Raw genomic sequence first — 15688 nt, 5'->3', positions numbered from 1 at the left:
AGCAGTTCATCACAACTGTAAATCAACAAAGCTATGTCAATAAACCAATGCCAGAATCTCTCTCTGTCGCCCCTGCATGCGTTTTTCAATTCATCCCTCGTCAGTCTATATCTGCCATGTTGGTGGCCTATTTTAGATACTGGGGCAACATTCATCCCCATGTAGCCTGAGGGTATCCCACTGAAGAAAGAAAAAAAATAAAACAAACAAACAAAAAGCATACAGAACAAGAGGAAAAGCCCTAATGACTCCACATTGGAAACCTATCTTTGTGCAGCACAAAGAGAGACATGAGAGGGATTATCTAACGCCCTGAGGTGTCCTGCTGTTGTAACAGAGTGTTCTGTTAAAGGATGCAGGTGTGGAGCACAAGCTGAAATACAAAGTGACACTGTAATCAATGGCCCAAGGAAAGAAACTGTCCTCTGTTTTGGAAGGAAAGTGACTCCACACACACACACATACACACACAGAGACATACACACACTTCTCTCTGCTGACAAGCGAGACAGAGCGACAGACAGGGGACAGCAGTTAAGGGAGAGGCACAGGCCAAGGGGAGGGCGCATGGTAACTGCTGTCAGAATTAGGCAATCTGACTGCCGCCATTCCAAACAGGACGTAACTTATCCAAGTGCTGGCATTTTACTGCTCCCTTCCAGTAGCAGGCCAAGAAGCAAAGAAAAAAAAGAAGAAGAAAAAAAACAGAAAGAAAAGAAAATCACACAGAAATATCCTATGAGATCATTCCTCAAAAGCATCAAGACACGCAAGACGGGCGCTCCTGATGCCAGTAGCTATCCTTACATGAGCACACAGGGCGGCGGGAGAGCAGGAGCAGCTGTGGGCCACATGTGGTCAAGAGAGGGGTTGGCTACGGGGCGACAGCGCTACATGGAGCCGCGACAGTACTTATTAGGAGACAATTAGGGTATACTGCGCTAAATGAGATGAACAGCAGCAACCTGGCCCTGCAAGGACTTCATTAATAAACCCAGGAACAAAGCAGGGCTGCAGTTAAAGGTTATTTTTTAAATTTCTCATTCACCTGAAGATTAATGATTTTATTGTTTGCTCAGTTAATCTGTTGATTGATCTCCACAATTTGAGCAACAGTTGGTTAAAGGAAGTCCTCGCAGTTATGACCAAGTTTCTAAATCCAGATTGAATAATTGACTTCTCCTTTTTGGCGGCGTGACTGATCTCATCGTAGCCGATCTCAGCAGGTGGATGCTGTACTGATCTAAGGACGGAGGACAGAGTAACGGAGAGACACGGTGTGCTGCCTTCAGACTCACCTTTGACCAGCAGCTCCGGCTCTTCCTCCAGGCCCATCTTATTCTTCTCGATGATCAGGCTCTTCATCTCTTCAGACACCTCGGAGACAGTGTGCCTGTGTGGAAGAGCAGGGAGAGAATGTAAATAACCAACTCCCTCTCACTTTGAGTCTTCCCCTGACTACTCCCCCCATTGGATAGCTAATTGGCCCAGAGACACACAGTTGGCTGTGAACCCCCCCTCCTCCTCCTCCTCCTCCTCCTCTAACCCTCCAACGTGACTCTGTGCCAACTACAAGTCGGATACTCTTAGGTAGAAGAGGGAGGGGGAGGGGGGGGTTGGGGGGGAGAGACTGGAAGAAGTGCCACGAATATCTGTCCTCCAGCATTCTCCCCACTTTCCCTCCCTAGCAGCACGCAAGAGCACAAACACACACTGATGCATACCACGCCACTGTGTGGACAGCTCGTCTCTCTTTTATCACTTTGGCCCGGCGAGCCGAGCGGGCGACTGAAAATAAACGTGACAGAGCGACGCCGGCCTGACTCCCAGCCAGCCAGGCAGGCAGCTCGCGCCGGTCAGAGGAAGGCAGAGGGTTCAAGAGGTCACAGCCTTGAAAGCTTTTTTTTTTTCGTAAAAAAAAAAAAAAAAAAAAAACCACCATCTGAACATCAAAAACATCTGTAAATCTGCTGAAACCGCTGTCGTTCCCTTCCCTCTTCCGATGCCTCGCGATCACAATTTGCAGCCACTTCCACACACGCAGCATCTGGTCATGCAGTGCTGTGGACAAAGTCAGACCCTGTTATCTCAGGCCAAGGTCCATTTCCAGCTTATAAGATTGTTTAGAGGTTTTATCTCTCCTCATTTATTTATCTAATTACTCGTTTATTTTCTCTATTTCCTGGGTCTAACTAGCATGTGAGGTGCAAGTGACAAGCCCCTCCTTCCTTCCTGTCCTCCTCCTACTGGGATCATGCTTCAGGAAATTAATGATCCCACCACTGCCTCCCTCCCCCCCCCCCCCACCTCCTCCTCCATCCTTCCCAGGGATATTTGCCCTCTGGTTACCTACTGATTCGCTGGCTGATTCATGTCCTTATTGATCTGATAATTCCTGGAAGGTTCCTCCTCACGGAAGGCAGCGATAATCAATGAGTCTGAATATAGCCTCATCTGCTTTGACTCAGCTTACAGAGCTGCAGAGACCACTTCCTTTCTCCCTGCGTGCCCTGACCCTATCCTGGTGTCTATACCATGGTCTATCGAGCAGCCGACCCATTTGACGTTACTCCTCAAACAGCGTCAAGACCCTTGCTGATTTGCGTCTCTAATTTAAGAGAATGTTCAGACTGTGAAACTCTATATGGTGCCTCAGTTTTTTCTCTATGTGTATATAAACTCATCCAGGCCATCACCAGAAAGCAGAAGTGAGCAGGAGAGTTTCAGGATTGTGTCACATTATACGCGCTCGGGCTGTTTCACTAAGCCGACTGGCCTGCTACAGCAGCAGCCTGCAGGGACTTCTGACAGGCCCTGCATCCACAGACCCCAATTAAAGGCATTAAAATAAACACAGACATGTGAGGACGTCTCTTATTTGAGGTTGTTAATAACTCCTGCTACATAACGGAGACATGCACACAGACAGGCACTTCGTCTATATGCAGCTCAGATGGAACAAGGATTAGAATTGTAGAAAAACTACACCTGCACTGGTGAATATAGACTTGTGTACACAGCGGGCGTGTTTATGGTCAATGCCTTGGATTACTGGATATTGTTTGTGACTCACTGGCTTGGATCCAAAATGTCAAGAGCAATCCTTACACTTGGTTTTTTAATCTCAATTTGGTTTACACACTGTGCACTATATTTATAACTAGGCCAGGTTTTATAGAAATAAAAAAATAGGTGTGGTACACACAGCCGTCAATCTTGGAAAAATATTCTTGTTCAACATCAAACTTGTTTTTTTTTTTATGTCTGCAGATTTCTCAGAAATCTGGGAACTTTGCTGTAAAAACTAGAACAGAGAGAATTTCTCTTTTTCTGCGCCCAACTGGATAAACTCCATCTTTAACTTGAAGAACTTTATAAGTCAACTTCAATGCCCCCTTTTAAGTCAAGTGGAGAGGGAGCAGGGGTTAGAGGAGGACAGAAGAACAAGTCCAAACCCAAGGTTTGACCTTTAGCAGCACAAACCGGCCTGACCTTCAATTTAAACGTTGGCAGAGTCAATATGTCCATTGTGTCCAAAAAGCCAGGCTAATGTCCAAAATCTTCCTGTGAGACTGGCTGGAGACCACAGCAGCGAAGTAAAGACGCCTCTACACACTTCTGTTGTTTCACTCAGACTTGTTTGTTGTTCTTCTCCTTTTTCAATATAAGCACAATTGACCAAACTAACAGTCGCAGTCTAACCATACTGTAGCGTATCTGGGACATTATGATATAATACAATGTAAAACAACCACACACACACACGCACACATTGCAGCTCTCTGCAGTTACGGAACAAACTGTCACTTATTAACAAGAGCAGCCTGTTTCAAACAAACCACATGGAAAATAGATGCTAAAATGTGAGATGTGAAACTTCCTTGGTTCAAAATATTACATGCAGCTCCGTCAACCAAACACACTCATTCAGGTAACATTTGCCAATAGTGTTATTACTCAACAGGTACCAGGTTGTCATTTGCTCCTCTAAAAAATCCCCATTATATGTCAAACTTCACCTTAATGTGTATGTACCCAAGACAATCACACATCCAACAAGCTTGGAGCGGAGGGGGGAGGGGGAACCAGGGCAACATTTGTCATTTAATATCTGCATGACACGATCAAATCAATAACAACACCAAACATGGCCGACAGATGAAGAAAAGAGCATGTCATACAGCTTGGGGGCAACTGCTGATGTGAAGGCTTTGGATCTCCACAGCTGTCCAGCAGACCTACTACCCCCCCCCCCCCAAACCCCCCAACCCACCCACTCACCCCACAATCTCCTCCTCCCACCCCCCAACGCATTCCCAGAAGCCCCACCAGAGGCTGTGACAGTGAGGCCTTTAGTGGGCAACTTCCTGTGGAGTGCAGGAAACAATTTGACATGGGGATTAAGCAGCACAGAGAGCAGAGTGAGAGCATCTCTCTCTCTCTCTCCCCTGAAGACTTAACATCAGCTACTGCAAGGGAGGAACATCATTTCAAAGTCACACTACTCCTTGCTGAAGCTTGAAATGTGTTGAAAGTCAAGATATTTCCTCCTGCTCTATAGTGTGGTGTTTGTTGTTTGACACGAGCTAACACAGACTTCACACTCGCTCTCGTCTTGGAAACACTTAAAAGTCAGTACTTTCCTCTTAAGAGGGGGGGGAAAACAGTACAGTATGAGGAAAATACCGGCACAATTATTTGTTTATGGAAGTTTAAAAGAAAATGCCTGATTGCATAGATCAGCTCAGATCAGGAAATCAAAAAAAAATTCTGGCTTCCCCACAGAGTCAGAGAGGGGAAGTCAGAAAAGAAGAAACATGACTTCAGAGAGGAACAAATATTTCCCTACACAACCTCAGTGATAAATCTCATAGTCTATTCAGGTACTGTGAATTTGTGTATGTGTAAATGTCTTTTATAGCCTCAGTATATAGAGCTATACAGAGCCAAATGTGAATGTCGTGTGAGAACAAGATGTTCAATACTGAAACGTTCATTATAAACCGTTGTGTGTGTCCTAGTTTCCCGATGACACACACACACACACATCCAAAGAAAGTTAAAAAGAAAAACCTTAGAAAATCCAGAGATATTCAGTTCACTTCAAACATTTGAAAATCTTCTCAGTATCTTGATTAGTTATTACTTGGTAGGCTCAAAAGCAACAGGTATATGAGAGCCACATGGCAAAAGAAAGTGGAAGAAAACAAAAAGGACACACTGAGTATTCTGTACTAATGCTCTCTTATATTACTTAAAACCCACAACACTGACACAATACAACATACTATACTATACCTTAAAGACACTAATGGCGCCGTAAAACACACTACTGCATTATTAACGATCCTTAGCACCCACACACGCACGTGTCTTCAGTTACGTTTGGCAAAGATCTGCTCAGGTCGAGTTAGGTGGAGATTTATATTACATGTGCAGGTACAATAGAGAAACGTGCACAACGCACTGCCCAAACAGGTGAAACAAAACTAACAGGAGAGTCAGGAAGCAGCACATTGACTGATTGAAGTTACTTTGTACTGTATATGTGCACGCAGTTCTGAGAAGAACTCTCATTAATGATAAGTTAGTTGGTAAAGATGAGTATGTCAGACAGTATGTCCCATACAAAAAGAACCAGTTGCAGATGACTGAATAAGATCTAATGCAACTGATTGAGCTGATCTACAGTTTAAAGCTGCTCCAGTTCAAATGGATGACAAAGCAAAGTTAGCTAACTCAGGCTATTTCAAGAGTGTGACATTGTGAATCCAGCGATATCTACTCTACAAAGCGAAAGACCGAAATAGGGCCATCGCAGCCGATATGATGAGCAGGCCCTTTCAGTGTGACACACTTAAATCAACCGAGTATGAGCAGCACAATGAGGCGATTGGTTTGCGAGCGTTTGCCTGACGGTAGCTGCTGGAGCGATGAGTAATTGATTTCGGTCCAGGGTCTAATCAAAACGCCGAGACGCTAATTAAAGTTAGAAAAGTAGTGTCCTTGCTCTCGGGGCTGCGATGACCGTGGCGGGAAACAGCGGAGACATGTCCCAGCATACAAAGCAGGTCCTTGTTGTGTGACCACGATAAACATTCACATTTGCAACAGCAACAACAAAAACACTGACCAGTACAGTAATGTGTCACATAAATACTTGGAGCTCTATCTGATGGATTGAAAATCCCAGATGGCAAAAAAGGCATTCAAACAAATTAACTCAAACCAGCTGCCTCTGCTCTGTGGATGTCCAGGCTCGTATACTGTACACAAACGACGGTCGTACATCATGTCACACAGATTTTATTAGACATTTGAGCAAGCCTCAAGGATAAATAACACTATCTGAAGCAGCTTTCATTAATAATACAGCAGGGCATACTGCAGCAATAAATAATCACAGTTTCTCTTTGTAGAAATCCATCTCTCTGTCTCTGTCTCCCTCTCTCCCCTCCCCCATTGTGCATGGGCTGGCTGCTTGGGCCTCTGGCTGAAGCTGGGCTGGTGGGAAAATGGGAATGTGGTGATTAAGACTGGGCCTATATGACCTCCCAGCTAAAAATACGCTGTTTACTCAAGACCACTGCCAAGAAAACTCTGGACTAGGCAGAGAGGAGAGGAAAAAAGTCATGTTTTGAGAAAGGAGGAGGTGGGGGGGCGTGTGTTTGTGTGTGAGACAGGAAGTCTGACTTTGTGACTGAAGGAGAGAGAGTGTCAATCGCCGGCAAAATCTAATGATATGAGACTTTTTTAGAAAGTCTGAATGAAGTGGCTCTGATAGTGGAACGTGGTGATGTGAATGAAAACGTTCTGCGGCGGCCGATGTTGTAAACGGGGTCAGTTTGTGATGGTTGGATGGTTGACAGTCGCGCTGACAGACGCTCAGACAGGCAATTACCAGGGGCCCACTTCTAAGCTTTTTCACGCAAACACTCACATGTTTCATGCATACGCTCTCTTTCTCTCTCTCATGCACACGCATGTGTTCACACACATGAAATACATCATCCAACACTGGTCTCTTTCAGCCACCACTGCCTGGCAGCCCACACCAAAATACGTCTCAAGTTTTTGACTGTCAAAAGGCATCAACGAAGAGGGGGAGGCGGGCGCGGGGGGTTATGAGAAAGCAGATGGAACAAACAGTGAGACAGAGGTCCTCGAGTGTCCACTTTCTAGTACACTTTGTACCCTGCCCTGCCCCGGTTATGAGAAGCAGTGAGGAAAGTGGGGATGAAAAAATAGAGATGATGTAAGACAGATTTGAGTGTGAACGCGGCAGGAGGGAACAGGCTTCTTGGCACTTTGTGCTGACTGAGAGACCGACGGGTGAGACCTTATACAGTCTGCCTGCAGAGATACGTCCATCATTCACACACACGCAGAGGCAAGCACACAAATCTATCACAGGACCCCTGACAGACACGCAACAAAACCATCTACTGTGCTGTAGTACATTTGCTCTAATACTGAACTAATACAGAACCAGATTGGATGCCAGGCTACATATCAAAATGACTATTAAATTAGTATTATTACTATTTAAATTAGAGCCAAAATGCAAAAATCTGCAAAAGTCATAATTGTACATCTCATCTAGGGGGGTTCTGGGAGATCGCTGAAATGACCCACAGTCTGGATCGTCTGTACCCATCACTGTGTCCTGACAGAGACAGGTTTATCTCCCCTCTCTAGCCAAGTACCAAGTATCTGATCGTTACCATATTAACCTCAGTCTAGTTGAACAAACACAACTGCTGATCTTCTGGGTGTGTCCATTCACTGACCAGGTAATGACCGAGCGCTGCGCTCGCTAATCTCTGCACCGAGTGCGACGATTACAGCCAGGCTTTTAACACACTCCTTCAAAATCAGTAGTTAATTATGCCATGTGCCCCGAGGCCCCCTTCACTATACTGTAGAGGTGATACGCACAAACGCGCACACGCACACATCTGAGCCACACCTCTTCTGGGAGTGCTGCGAGTGAGGTAGGAGTGAGTCACCCAGTCCAGTCGGCCTACCTCCCTCCTCACATCTTCCCTTTCCGTCTTTCCTTCAAACCCTCAAGAGACGGCATGTCCTGGATGACTGCTGAAAAAATGCCTTCAGCTTCAGCTCACCGTCACCGCTTCCTGGGGCAGATCTCTTCATGTTGAGAGTCGCTGCGGACCCTCTTTTGTTCGTTGATGGCGTGTGTGATCGTCCTACCAGCCCAGCTTTGTGACGCATTGGCTGTGAGTCGGCAGATGTACAGTGGAGATTGTGGATAAAGGGAAGAGGGGCTGGGGATGATGATAAGGGGCATGATGCCAGAGATAGAGCCGACCAGAGCCATGGCTGCATCGCTGTCTGAGATCACAGCCCTGCACTAATAGTCTGGACCAGGAGCTCCTGAATCACTCCTTTTCATTGTCCCCAGTGTTCACTTGTTAACCACATGACCCTTTCATCATTCATGGAGTTGCATAGTGTTTGCTTATATCTGGCAGTTTGAATGCACAACCTTCAAGCTAACAAAGCGATCGCGATTGTGAATGCGAAAGCCACGCAAGGTCAGCTGTGAAACATCTCGGCTGATAATTGACATTATTGACCAGTGCAACCCCCCGACAGCAGCCAAGCCCACCTCTGAATGGAAAAACCTACAAAGTCAAGAGGTTAACCAGCAAAAACTGACGGCTGCAATATCCACGAGCAAATTAAAGTACCACCGACAGACACTCTGTCAATATTCATGTGAGTCCGCTTGCATGTGAGCATATGAGGTTAAGCACATGTGTCATGGTGAGGCGCAACACATGAGGAAGTGTAAAATCAAGTGATTGGCATGTACTTACTGCCTGAGGATAAATACAGAAATCCCCAGCTCTCCGGGGGAAGTATACGAGAAGAAGAAGGAACTATTACTTCCTAAAAATTTTAAGGGGAGGAAAAAAAAAAATCTGTTTCTCTCTCTCTCTCTCCTTACCCGTTTGTTCCATTGGCTGTGCGAGTTGGTTGAGAAACAGTCACCTCAGCTGGACTCTGTCAACACAAGAGAGAGAGAATCGGGTAAATAGACGATAATGCAACACAAACAGTAGTCTGTCCTTAGAACTAGTCCACAGGTTGGAGAGGTCCCGCAGCCATTTGCCTGCAGTGGCTGTGCTACAGTAGAGCATGCAGCCGTTCCTGGCAGTCTCAGCACATAGCTGCTCTGTTCCTGTAATGCTTGGCTCTCACTTGTGAGGGGTGAGCTGGTGGGGAGAAATATGGCATGCAAAACAGGCTCATTTAATATAGGAGTATAGCAGGGAACAGAGAAATCTTTTGTGCTGCGGCCGTGTGCAAACCCCAAAATGCTTTTATTCAGATCAATTTATTTCTCTGTGAAGGTTTTTAACCTAAAAATAAACCTGGGTTTTGAGATTGCACCCATAACGGCCTCTCGATCGACGAGTTCAGAGAGACACCAGTTGATGGTAAATTGCTGTTAGCTTGATAAAAGCAAGTGAGACACCTCAAGGGGGAGGGGTGGTTGTCTTAAAAGCAGAAATGCAGGTGTACTGATGATGACTATCTGACGTGCACAGCCATAATAAAAGTTAGATAAGTTGTCCTGACTGCTACACAGCCACTCATATCAAATCACATTCCCTCTTGGTTTTCTAAAGAAATTGGAGTAAGTGCTTCTACTGGCTACAAATGGGGGCTGCCACTGGCAGACACGTAAAATCAAATTTCATGGGTGGAACAATGAACTTTTCATTCCAGGACTCCCCTGTTAAGCAGAAGATGGGAGAGGATGTTTCTCATTTCACAGAGTTACGGCGTTTAGATTCCCCCAACCTGACTTCGGAAAACCCCATCAGACATCAGAGCTCGGTCTGTGTGCAATCTGGACCGATCTCCCTGGTGTGTGAGGCAGCACTGCGTGTCCCTCGTGGCCTGACTTGTTGTCTCTGCGAGCCACAGCCTTGAGCCAGCTCCTGCGGCTGCCCCCGGCCCGGCTCGGGGGGTGTTGGCCTACCTGAAACTCTATCCAGGTCAGCTCTGGGCCCCTCACAGTTCACACACCACACTTTACTACTGGGCAAACTAGCCTAAGTATAGCCCGTGCTCTGTAAAAACAGTCCACTGCTTCTTTTTGGATGGCTCCAAACTAACAAAGAAAACATGAACTACAAATTTATAGGCCTGTATGGAATCTGTGTTATATTTACAAGGCAGATGGACTCTGAAGCAAATGAGGAAAAGATGAGGGTTTGGATAATGAGATATGATTAATGTTTAACTCAGGGAGAGGTGCTGTAAATGTCAAACCAGACAGGGAAGAATAACTGAACGGCAGCATAGAGCAACTTGTGAATGGAACAGAGTGTGTACGGTAATTCCCTACCCCTGCCTGTTAACCATAAATGATTCAGCCAAGCCAGCAGACCCGGAGAAGAAAATTCAGACAGACAGCTATGACTGGAAATGACAAATCAATACTAATCACATCAACGAGTGCAAAAGCTGTAAATCTACGATATAAACTAATCCGGGGATCAATAAACTAATGGGTCAGGTTGATCAAGTTAGAATATTTTGGGGTAATTCTGCACCAAACGTGACAATTCACAGAAAAATAGCTTTCCAATGGAGTTAATGGGCTGTGGGATGAGGAACAAGGATAGCGTGCGATGCAGAGCCCTGGCAAAAGCTCTCCCTTTGGACGGGCAGGGGATGAATCACTCCAGACTAGAGCAGAGCATGGAGGGAAAGAGGGAAAGATGCCGTGATGTGTTCGTTCCGTGGCTGACTTCCGCTCTCGCTTTCCCTCCGTCTACTCTCTCTCTCTCTCTCTCTCTCTCCCTTCAGCTCTCCTGGGAGGCTGAGTAACCAGGAGGAAATGCTTGGGCTCAGCCAGTGTCGGCCTGAAGACCAGATGTGTGGCCTGGAGGTGGTGAGGCAGAGACGCAACGGAAACCAAATATAAACCAATGTACCGTGACACCTCTGAAGACAGAGGGCAGCAGTGACAGTTAATGGGACCCCGCTCTCTGCAGAGCAGGACTGTACCTGTTTGTTCCGAGTAACAGGATGCACCGCGTTGCCACGATCCAACACATGCAACTGCGCGGGGACGAAACTCTCGGAGGTCGGAGTTTATTGGTAAACGTGACTTCACGTTGCATAAAAGTTAAATAAAGTTTCATTGGAAACGTGGAAAGAAGAGAGAATGACGGATGTCCTGTCCTAAAATTAGTGCCTTGCTGTCCCAACACTGGAGGCATTCAGCTCAGTGTGACTGTTTGGGCAGCTGTTGGAGAGCAGTTTCATTGAATGAGGACTGTAAACATGCAGGGAAAAGGGTTCCGGCATGGCCCCGTGCTCTTAAGGGCCAAGCCTTCACAAGCGTCAGCACTGACTCATGATTCCAACCTCAGTGAGAACGGTCCTGGCAAGAAACAGTGTGTTGCCTATGGCTTTGGTGCTGTGGATGCTACACATCGTGGCATCTTCTGGCAGCAAGCTGTAAAACAACTCTGGAGATTGCGGTGAAGGTTTTGGATGTCTTATGCGAGGGAGCCTCCACCAGACCTGTGGGTTGCTGTGGTCATCCCCTGGCAGGAGCTGGACAGAGTCCTACTAAATGGAGTATTTGAGCATTACAAAGCCAAAAAGAGACACACACATACACCCAGGGAGGTCTGACCTGCTGCCTGTCAAGCTCTGGGAAGAAATGCAGCTCTCTGGGTAAAAGAGGGAACAGAGCCCTGAAGGGCTTTCCCTGGGAATTATTTACTCCTATTCAAGCAAGGCAGTGCTCTTTGGAGCCGGTGCCTAATCTCAAACCAGCCAAGGAGCCGGCTCTTGGCCAGGTACAATGGGGGCAGGACTATCACCACCAACAAACAACTAAAACTTTGTCAGTTATATCTTTTAAAATGTAGGAAAATGTTTTTTAAAAAAACACAACAACATCTAAATATGTAGATGTTAGTTCCAGGAGACACTGTAGTCTGCTATTGTTGTCGATACAGTACTTCAGCTGATGGTATCTCAGCTGTGTCTTAATAATTGGCTTAATGTGAACTATTGACACAGAGTTACAATACCCGGCATAAACCAATAACACAGATGAAGAGGAACCAGGATTTGTGGAAGCAGATTGATTTCCTAGAAGCACCAGGGAATCAATAATCAATCGTTTCAGAAAACCTGGGTGGATTTTTTTTTATGACAAAAAAAAAAGCAGGCAAAGGGCAGCTGCCATTTGGTGAAACAGTGTCAGTCACGTCAGTCAATAAAGTGGTTCCTCCCATTAAGAACTAATCTGATAAACTGAAGGGCTGACCACATGATAGATTAAGACGGACCGCTCCTCACAGAGGAATATATCACTCTGATTAAAAGGAGAGGACCATTATTTTATGGTTCAGCACAAGTTGACTCATATTTATGAATATTTACGAGCACATAATCAATAGAACCAAGAGGCTAATCAATGATGCAACACGGCTAGGAGACGGAGAGAGTACAGAAAGAAGCATTGTGAGTTTGAGAGTAGACAGTTTTCCACAGCCATAAGTATCCACTAAAACATAAAGACAGCTTTGTTTAAAGGGTTATTCTTGAGTGATAGTTTTTGCATCATTTGGAAAGTTTCCATGGGTGAATAATTTGGCTACAGTCCAATAAATCAGCACTTCCTCCTCTCTGATTAATAGAATTGAGACAGCGCTTCATTCAGTAGGCTTGGCTCAACATGCAATGACTGGTGACTGATAACTGACAAAAACCTAAATGTCATTTCAATCTCCTTTTCCATCTGCTCTCTCTTACACAACTGAAGGCTAGCCGTTTAATATAAAAGAAAATTGTCATTAAGCCACTTTGACAACAGCTGGGTGGTTTCCTGGCTTTGATTGGAGCACTAGATTAAATCACGTCTGGCAACGCTGATCCTCCTTTATGCAATTTATCTTTTGGAGAACTTGGCCAGAACAGAAGACAGTCCTTCAGTTAGGCTTTATTTCATCGAGCTTGCTCCTCTCCAAGCAAACACATGTAAAATTCAATAAACCAATGTTAAATTGAGTCCATGACAAGGAACACCTTTGCGCCTTGGTTGTGTTTTCATGAGAAATTGGGGGAAAGTTACAGGAAAGAAGAGCTCCCCCTTGCCTCTCACTAAAAGGCCACCAGGCCTTTCCACTGGGACATGTTACTATAATCTTGTATTGATTACAGATACGGGGCACAGTCTCGGCTCCTTTGACCACCACTAGCCAGGCAGATGGTGCATTATTGCTACAGACGGGGATGTTTGCCAAGAAGAGGAGTGCCACACACCAACACCTCACTGGATACCCCGGGGCAACAGATGTTGCTCTTATCTGGCTGCTGCTGGAGCTGTTGAGACTTCTGTTAAAGGCACTAACTGTGTAACCGTGTATAACTTATCTATTCCCAAACGTTTTCATGCAAATCCCTGTGGTGTTGCACTGGTTGGCTGGAAGCAGACAAAAGGGCCAATAAAGAGATAAGCAGGATATGCAAGTCGTGGCGTCAGGTATTGTTTTCACTTGCACAGCTTGTTAGTGCTAGGTCAGAGGCTGAGGCAGCTTGGGATGAGTCTGAGGTAGAAATTCTCCTTAAAAACCTTGATTTTTTTAATACTTGCAGATAGATCTTTCTATGACGCTGTACATGAGGAGCTGCACGTTGGGTCATACAGAAAGAGGCTACCTCAATTCAAGGCAACAATGCCCCCTCACAAGCGGATGGACAATGCTGAACTCTCTGTGCCTGATCAGATGACTAACATTACAGAGAAGACAAGGCCGCAGTCTTATTTGCAATTGAGCGGACAGAGGCCAAACACACAGGATCAGTTCAACACACTGGGTTTTACAGCTTGCATCACAGTGTGTGTATGTGTGTATGTGTGTGTGTGTATGTGCATGTGTGTGTACATGTCTTTCCAATGATGTGTGGACAATTTTTTTTTCTGGGAAACCTTCACTGCAAGGACATTGTGAGGACATTACTGGCCGGTCCTCACAACTTCAAAGGGCTGTTTGAGGGTTAAGGGTAGATTTACGTTTATGTTTTGGGTTTAGGCATTTAGCTGTGATGGTTAAGTTTGGGGGTTAGGGTCTGGCAAATGCATTATGTCAATGTGTGTGTGTGCGTGTGTGTGCGAGTGCTCAGTGTTACCCCAGACCATGCAAACCTAAAACATCAAAACTGGGCTGCCGCAGTATATTCACTGTCCTGCATCAGTGACAGAGGCTTGCACGGAACACACTGATGATTCCCACAGATAACAAGGTTAACAGATAACATGTGAACTTGAAATGTGGCTTGAATTTTTTTAAAAAAAATATGGGTAATCTTGTGAACACAAGCCACATTTCTTATCATGCCTTGAAGGTCCACTCTAAATATACTTTTCAAAAAATAATCATTTCCCTATCAAGGACCTGAGGCCATATCTGTTTGCACAAAGCTCTAATTAATGCCCCTGAAGCTGATCCTAGTTTATGAGACGTTCAAGATACTCATGTAAAAGACAGTCATTAGGCTACTTGTCATCTCTGATTTAGGCCTACAACTTCTACAAATGTATGCTGTGTGTGAATAGTGTGCATGTATTGAAAGCTGCTGTGCTGTGTGGTGCAGGTGGAGAGAGGTTTTTTTTTTTTTTTTTTTTTTACCCGTCCATTGGAAGTCAAGTCCTCCTTGTTGCGCAATTCAAAAGACTCTTCCTCCTCTTTCTCCCCATAGTCCCGTCCGAGCAAACTGAAGCCCTGCCTGCAGCACAGAAACCAGCAAACTCCTTGCAAAGGCATTCAAATGAGGTTAATTGAGTCTTTTTTATACTATCCAGGTCGGGTTCAGCTCAACATTCACGACCGTCGTCTCAGCCGCAAGTAACTCCAGGAGCTGCCTGCGTGAGCGGCCACCAGGACGCCCTCTCCATAGATTATCTATCCAGAGAGGAGGAGGATGAAGGGTCGGGTTAGCTTTTACTCTCTCTCTCTCTCTCTCTCCTTTCAAGTCAAAGAGAGCATGAGAAACGTCTAGCAGCTGTACATGGCAGCAGTCATACTCCAACACCACAGCCAGAGAAGTGATTCAAAAGAAGAAACAAAAGTCCCCTCCTCCTCTTCTTCTCCTTCTTCCAGGTCTCCAGTTGCTTCGCTCGCGACACCTTGCTGTCCCCGTCTGAAAAACTTCACACAGACGAAAAAAAAGAAAAAAAAGAAAACACTAACCTAGCATCCCAAACTGAAGCGTGAAGCTCAAAAGTACAACGAGTTGAGTGTGTTTGCTAGGAGCCATGTCGTCGCTGCTTTCAGCCTGTTAGTGAACATCTGTTAAAGTAACACAGGAGCGCGCACCTCTGTGCAGGACCGACTGTCTTAACTTCAGAGTTTGGACAAAAGCGTGATGCAGCTGGGACAGGAGAGTGTGTGTGGGAGGGAGAGAGAGAGAGGGGGGTGACCACGCCCACAAACCTCACGACTGGGATGTGATTGGCTGAAGGCAGACACTCCCCGGAATGGGAACGCCCATGGTACCCGCCCTGCTCCCTCCACACTGACAGAGCATCACATGCCCTGTGGTACATGATAGTAATCAAATCATCCAAATCACCATGATGCCCCAGTAATACCCCTCATATAGGCTCCACTCAGCCCCCTTTAAT

The 15688-nt window shown here is 45.7% G+C and overlaps 1 protein-coding gene across 2 annotated transcripts in view; it reads right to left on the bottom strand.

The window, feature by feature from the left end:
* The window catches only part of plekhh3 (pleckstrin homology, MyTH4 and FERM domain containing H3), a 32389-nt gene extending 16972 nt beyond the window's left edge, over nt 1–15417 (bottom strand). For both annotated transcript variants that reach the window (XM_085783903.1, XM_085783904.1), the window contains exons 1-3: nt 14694–15417; nt 8975–9030; nt 1299–1393 (exon numbers count right to left, since the gene is read on the bottom strand). In XM_085783903.1, coding sequence (XP_085640029.1) covers nt 1299–1393; nt 8975–9030; nt 14694–14828 — 286 coding nt within the window. In that variant the 5' untranslated portion in view covers nt 14829–15417. The remainder of the gene's footprint in view (nt 1–1298; nt 1394–8974; nt 9031–14693) is intronic.
* Nucleotides 15418–15688: the final 271 nt, after the last annotated feature.

This window comes from Trachurus japonicus, chromosome 8 (assembly GCF_045865225.1).
Source record: "Trachurus japonicus isolate A0001 chromosome 8, Traja_1.0".
Classification (NCBI taxonomy): domain Eukaryota; kingdom Metazoa; phylum Chordata; class Actinopteri; order Carangiformes; family Carangidae; genus Trachurus; species Trachurus japonicus.
This window is presented reverse-complemented; position numbering and strand designations above follow the sequence as displayed.